We start from the raw sequence: 7,320 nt of genomic DNA, 5'->3' as shown, positions 1-7,320 counted from the left end.
TACTTATTAGTAGTTTAATTATACATTTTCAAGGGGGAAATGCTGTTAATACAAGGGTGTTTCTGCAATTTCTGTTAAAATGCCTTTATAATCATTTATTAAACCTATATTACTATTTCCGGATATTTTACTTCATCTATTTTTATTCTTAATTTTTATATAGAGCAAGATGTCAATGAATTGATCATGTTGTCGATTCAATAATTTTTTTGTAATTGAGTGAGAAATACATCGAAAGAATATGCTTTAAGAGCATCCACAATACTGGACTAGCACGCGGATTAACACGCGGACTAGCCGCTAGTCCGTGTGCTAGTCAACTTTTGTTGGCGGCAAGCGGGTGACGGACGTCCCAATAGGACGAGAGGTCGTTCGTCGTAAAAGGCGGACGTCTGTCTCCTTTTCCGTGCGCTCGTCCGCTACTGTGGGCTGGCGACGGACAAGAGGTAAGACGTCCCATTTTTTCATTTTTTTTATACTCAATATTTACAACTCATTGCACTTCATTTTTTGTATATTTGATAAACACCAACAATTAAAATGAATTACTCGTATTTTTTAATTTATTTTATTGGCTAAGGCGTCGACTAGTCCTAGTGCTAATCCACTATTGTGTAGTGGGATGTCTTAGTGATGTGGCAGTGGGGTGGGAAGTCCAAGTGACGTGCCAAAAGGTGTTTTTGAGAAGTCTTAGTGACGTGTCAGAAGGTGTTTTTGAGAAGTCCTAGTATTAATCTGTGGGAAAGTCCATCCAAGATGCTCTAATTATAAAACACATTGACGTATTGGAAATATTGTTGATTTATCCCAATTTTATTCGATTAACATAGTATAGAGTTTGATACACATCTATATCATTAAGAAATACACGCCAAAATCAATTTAATTAATTTATAAGCTTTATATACACATGAACTATATGCATATATGTGGCTGAAAATAGGCTAGCATATAGAAAATTTATAAATAACAAAACTACTAGTTTTGTGAATAATGGTCCATCTGATGGTACCAAACTATGTTTCTCCATCTCAATCATTGAAGTTATAAACATGTTAGGAAGGAAGCATTTCTCTATCCTAAGCGACATCAATATTCAAACTAAATTAATTTCTTGACTCATTTTTCCTTATTGTCGTTTTATTTATTTATTGGAAGATATTTTGCTTAGTGAATACGAATAATAATATAATAAAGAAATTAAAGAAATTAAATTCCATAATCTGTGGACTAGGCTTAATTTGTATCACTTTTGAGGCGTAGTTGGGCATAAATAACATGATTAATGGTCAAGAATAATATGCTTCCTACTAAACTAATGTTTTAAAGTAAAAGCACTTAGCTTTTACAAGCTTTTGTAAAACTCAAGTTTGTCAAAGAATTTCCCAACATACTCCATCTTAGCAATTATTTGCTAAGTTAAATCATCATTCAGAGGTAGAGAGACTTAATAAAAAGGAGAAATATGTATTCAATCTTATTCAATCACAAACCAGCTTTATCAAGTAGAAATATGTATTCAATCTTATTCAATCACAAACCACCTTTTTTGGGGTGTCCCATTAAAAATAAAATATTTCTTGAAATGAAAACAACATCACAAAACAATAATTTATAAAATCTCATGCCAAAAACCTATTGTTTCGTATTTATTGGGATAGAGGGGATATTAGTTTGAAATTGGATCGATACATTGACGGGAGGATGGGTAGCACGAATATCATGCATTAACTATATTTCCAATGTCCATACAAAAATGAAATTAAGTAACTTCTGTCTGGACCACTTTTCAATTATTTTAGCCAACTATATATAGCGATTGTCACATTTTGCATGAAGATGTAATAAATCTCCATCAGTACTAACAGATAAAATGAGATAAAGAAGAAAAAACTCCCAATATCTTTCAGTCCACCGGTAATAATTCTTATACAAGAAAGCAACATATATAAATATCAAGATCAATATCAATATAATTAATATTAATATCACAAAAAAATATTTTTTTTATCGAAACAAAGGTGCAAAAGAAAATATCAAAATACTCATTTGCTGTGTCACTTTGTGTAAACATTGTACGTTGTCACACACACACACAAAGGTCATTACGATTTATAATCTGAATTTTAAATTGACTTACAAAATAATATTTTCGAATATTCTAAGTCCGAAACTTTTAATTTGCTATTTTCACTACTATTTTAAAAGATTAGGTCACTTAGGAACTCAGCCCAAAAGTTGGACCACAAAGTGTTAATTACTTAATTCTATAAATTAGATTAATTGTTAATGAAGGGTATAAGCATAGTATATAGGGAGTATACATTGTTTGCTGAAAACAAATTCCTTATATAGTGGTAGTAGTTTATTAATTCTATACATTAATTAATTAACACATAGTATTACACTGAGGTAAATGCAACTTAAACTGGATAAATTACTCCCTCGGAATTGACAGATATTTATTCAGACCTTATTCGATTGACGAGAAACTATAAATACCTGCTTACTTAATTTTGTCATTCTAGGGAAATGAAAACTTACTTATATATTGCTATTTAAAGTTGTAAGAGAGGGATTTTAAATATTGAAGTGCAAGAACAATAAACTTTGCGATCAAATAAATTAATCTATATCAATGGTATTTTTATATCTAAAAGGCATTATAATTAACAATCACGGTGTTACAGTTTATATTTTCCACCATTGAAGAATTTCCATATGATTCATTCTCTATACACATATCAAATATAATAATTGTGCACAGAGTTCATCTAATTATTACACTATATTAATATGATGATAATGTTATAAGCGGAAAATTTTGCACTTGCATGATATGATTTTAATAAAAAATAAAATATAAGTAGGACATAAACTATGATATTTATCTCAAGTTCGACAGGCGCCAAGAAATTTTAGGTACATGAATGAAAAGAAAAAGAAAAAGATAAAGGTTACACCAAAATCTCAACTGCAAATAGGATTAAAATCAGTTGTCAATACTTATCCTCATCTCCTTTTCTTTGTGTCTTATCCATTGAAATGTGAACATATGCATACACAGCTTTACATGCATTAACTCAGATTTCCTGTCTTTGTCTTTTTTCATAATATAAACACACACACACACACACTTATAAATAGATACTCATATTTTCACATTTGATCAAAATTTCATGTCAAACTGCACTGTCTTGGACACATCACATGAACATGTTCAAGGTTACAATGAACGGATGACAAAGAGCAAAAGTGAACACCAACTCCGACTGATTGGGGCAAAGCTGCCTCATCTTGTAATCGATAATAGTTTCAAAGGCAAAATTTAATTAAATTTTTTGGTGATAGTGAGGCACATTATATTTAGGACAGGGTAGAAACGGTGCATGTTTTTTTTTTCCCTCAAAAATTAGTTGGAAAAAGTTGAGATATTCGATTAATTGTGAAGATGGAATAATATATAGTCGTTTCATGGGGAAGTACCTAAAATGAGAATCTAAAAGTGGACCAAACCACCACATGGGAAAAAGAAATGAGTTGGGATTAATGCTTCAATAAAAAAGCCTTTGATATTAGTCTCCCATACAGGAGACTAGAGTTGGTGTGACAGTGAGATGAAAATGAGAGACTCCATTTTCAAATATTTTTTTGAGAAAAATTAAAGATTGATTTATTCTTCTTTTTCTTCAAATTAAAGCAGATAATAATAATGATTTCATCGTTATAGTTTATATCTTTATGTAATGTGTAAATATCACTCCGTTTTAGTCATACTTTTAAGGTATATCGAAAAGAAAAATATATATACACGACATATCAATTACTTATTTATATATTTATTAAACTCTAAATCAAATGGCGACCATGAGTCGTCATGGGTAAAATGCAGTTTTCAAGTGGTTATATAATGATTTGAAAATGGGTAAAAGTATTACAACGATCACATTCATTAAATTTCAAAATTACGTCTCATCTCAAATATTTTCAATAAAGTGACAACAATCTCTAGCAATAGAATTTCTCAAACCTTAATTACACAAGTCAATTCTTAAAGCATATATAGGTCTTAGATTAACTCAAACTATAGTAGACAACATATCTACATGATGGATTTTAAACCCATATTTTCATCCAAAATTCCAACATCATAAATTCCAAAATCATCACAATCCATTTACTTTAAACTTAACGTCAGTCTAAGAGTAAACCTGACAAAAGTCATCAGATATGCTAGCCTGAACTCGGACCGGCCCTAGTTTAGGAACCCAACCCAACCAGAAACTCGCTTAAGTCAGGATCGACCTAATTTTTCAGCTCGTATGAGGCCCCTAACACGAAAGGTTGTGATGATAAATGATTGAAGCATCTATTGTACGATTATCAATTCGACTTTTTAACGTGTATACATATCTTAAACCTAAAAACTAAAAGTGATGGGGACTAACTTAGTTTAATAATCACACAAAATTTGAATACCAAAATTCTCTCTGTGAAAATTTTGATGCTATATTGGTAAGAAAGATACTCATCCATGTGCATGTTGGAGACACGTTCTTTCAATATGAATTGATGCCAAAGAAATCTCTTTAAACACTACCCCTCCAACTAAAAGAACAAATCGATAAAAAAGTTGGTATAGTGGAAGAAAAAGACGAACCAAAACAAAGTTGTTTTACAACTTTTTTATATTTTGTAAAAAAATTCACTCCTAACTTTTACATTCAGTCGATTCCGTCCTATTGAAATATTTATCTTACCTAAATCACATAATTAAATATTCGACTTTTTTTTACAATTTTATTGCTAATAAATAGTACTAGTAGAAATAGAATCTTAAGACAATAACACAGCCAAGGACTGAGACAAATGAGATTATATATTTATTATCAACTTATAATAAAAAATGATATATCAATCCAAAACACAACTTTATATCATCCAAAATTGCAACTTTGTCATTTGTAATCATCGGCGAAAATTACATACTTGGCCCATGATTGGCATCTCTCTCTCTCTCTCATTGCAATTTTAAATCTTGCACGTCTATAAAGTCCAAATATTTGACTTAGGGGGAAATGATTCCACACGTAATCTGAAGCACTTTGTCTTTGTGTGTCTAAGATGAAGGCCTAAATTAAAACTGGGTTTTGGGCAGATTAGTATTGCACTTTTCAACTCAAACTTGTCAATTAATGTAAAAATATATGTGTCTACATATTAGTCGGTAAAAATTAGACCGACCCACCTAAAACTAATTTGAATCCCAACCCTCTTTCTTGGGCCCAACTATTCAACCTATCCAAATTTAGGTATTGTAGTAAGTAGTAAAGTTACAATAAAGATGATCAAATAGGAATTACTCTAATTTATGGTCTAATCTAAACTGGAGCATTATGATAGGACTTTCATTTATTTATCCAAATCTCAGAGCATCAAGTTCAAATTTTGGCTTGTGTTAATGATACAATTAGCATCATGCTCCTACTTACAAGAAAATTGTCTTACAAAATTGAATTCAGGTTTCGAATCTGTTCAAGATAACACCTACGATCATATGTAGCTAAGACAATCCAAATGAAAGACCATGACAAGCATAGCTATCACATTCCATCTTAAAGGTCATACCTCACAGTCCATCTTCGATTCTGATCAATGTTGAAAGTCCAATTGTTTTCACGAACTTGCATATATGGAATCTGCAACCATGACGATATATAAGCCAAGAGTTACTAAAAAGTCAAGTAGCAGCATATGTCACAAACAGCTCGACTTAGTGACGTGACGTGATTCAAGAATGGCTCTGGGAGAGCGAACAAACCTTATCAATAACATTGTATCCCAACTTGATGCGTACATCCTGGTCCTTTTTTACATTGAAGATGCTCCAAACAAGCTCAGTAGCAGCAGAATAATCAATAATCTGTTCCGAACATAATGTTAAGGTTGGCCCAGAAGAAATATCAAGAATCATGGAAATAGCGTGCTAGGCTAGTGAGAATAAGAACTAACCTGCTTCAATTCCTTATCGATATTAGAACGACCCTTAACATTGAAGTTAACTAATCCATCGCCAGTCAAAGAAAATGTCTTCTTCCCACGTATGTGGTAGTGCACTTTATCCCGCCTATTGTACCAAACTCCTACACCAAGGCTAGCGGATAACTACATAGGTAGGGGAAGCATGTCAAACTTGATCGCCTCATAGAAGAATCAAGACTTTTATCTCACTTAGGAAAGCAAAGCCAATATTATGCTCATGAGGAAGAAAAGAACTACAATCACTCGTCTCAATTATAGAACAATCCCCTGACTTTCGTAATCCACTCCCAATATTTTTCTTACACACAATCGGAGCTAAATTCTATTCCATGAACTAGTTACCTATTCAGCTGAAGAGTTGATGAATTGAAATCAATCTAACCAATTGGAGAACACGAAACAGACACATACCACAGGATGGAAGTGTCTAAGCATTCCGTTCACGAAAGTAGGAGCTCCAAGCTTTGTGTCAAGCTCCCCTTGAAGCTGCCAATATGAATGCACACAATCGAATTAATACTTTAGTACAAACAAACGAAAGCACAAGTATCTAATCAAACAGGTGAAGTAGGAAGTGACATCAAGCCACCTCTAGAAACTCATAAATAGAAACAACCCAGACAAAACAAGAAACCAAGAATTCTTAACATGGTACATAACTACATTGTGTGATTAGGAGACGAGCAACTGAGCTGATAGTTAAAGCCATGCTTGAACAAACAATCGAAAACCTGAATAATCTAATCAAACAAGTGAAAGAGCTACCGACCGCTTCCAAATCATAATGAAAAACAAGAACCCTCAACATTTCATAACAGCATTACTCAATTTCACACACATCCCTTCATCTCCACCTTATCTCTAACTAAAAAAAAATACTGACAAGCCCATCCAATTCCCAAATATAACACTTCACTCAAAATTCTTCAAAAGCTCATTTTACACTCGAATTTGAGCTACTATTCTACTAGCAATATCCTAATGAACAACAAGTAACTCAAAGTATGAAAAATACATAAGTTAGTAAGCAAACACGATTAAAAAATAGCTCATATAGCAAAAAAAAAAAAAAAAAAGAGGGAATTTCAACCTGGAAGATGGAGTTAGGGGAAATGGAGATTTTTTCCTTGGCATGAATTCGGAGAGACTTGGAATCTCCACCATACCTAAACGAAGTTTCCATTTCCGAATCAAACAAAAAGAAATTGTTGAATCTCTCTAGGGTTTGGTTGCAGCTATCAAACCACTGAAGCTGTAAATGGATATGGCGGAAAATGA

General features: G+C 32.4%; 1 protein-coding gene across 1 annotated transcript; it reads right to left on the bottom strand.

Moving 5' to 3' along the window:
- Window positions 1-5,394: 5,394 nt before the first annotated feature.
- LOC125213756 (outer envelope pore protein 21, chloroplastic-like) lies at window positions 5,395-7,320 on the bottom strand. The gene is made up of 5 exons (XM_048114480.1): window positions 7,133-7,320; window positions 6,454-6,528; window positions 6,013-6,165; window positions 5,822-5,923; window positions 5,395-5,699 (listed from the first exon to the last, which is right to left on the bottom strand). Exons 1-5 carry the CDS (start codon window positions 7,223-7,225, stop codon window positions 5,616-5,618), a joined length of 507 nt encoding a protein of 168 aa, XP_047970437.1. The 5' UTR covers window positions 7,226-7,320; the 3' UTR covers window positions 5,395-5,615.

This window comes from Salvia hispanica, chromosome 1, assembly GCF_023119035.1.
Source record: "Salvia hispanica cultivar TCC Black 2014 chromosome 1, UniMelb_Shisp_WGS_1.0, whole genome shotgun sequence".
In the NCBI taxonomy this organism is placed as follows: Eukaryota; Viridiplantae; Streptophyta; class Magnoliopsida; order Lamiales; family Lamiaceae; genus Salvia; species Salvia hispanica.
The sequence above is the reverse complement of the archived record's forward strand: the minus strand, read 5'-3'. Positions and strand labels throughout refer to the sequence as shown.

Excerpts from the sequence above, each read along its gene's own strand:
- LOC125213756 (XM_048114480.1), bottom strand. The coding sequence starts at position 7,225 with ATGGAAACTTCGTTTAGGTATGGTGGAGATTCCAAGTCTCTCCGAATT. Across the intron at positions 6,529-7,132 it reads CCCCTAACTCCATCTTCCAG|CTTCAAGGGGAGCTTGACAC; the intron begins GTTGAAATTCCC and ends TCATATTGGCAG. Across the intron at positions 6,166-6,453 it reads TTAGACACTTCCATCCTGTG|TTATCCGCTAGCCTTGGTGT; the intron begins GTATGTGTCTGT and ends CTACCTATGTAG.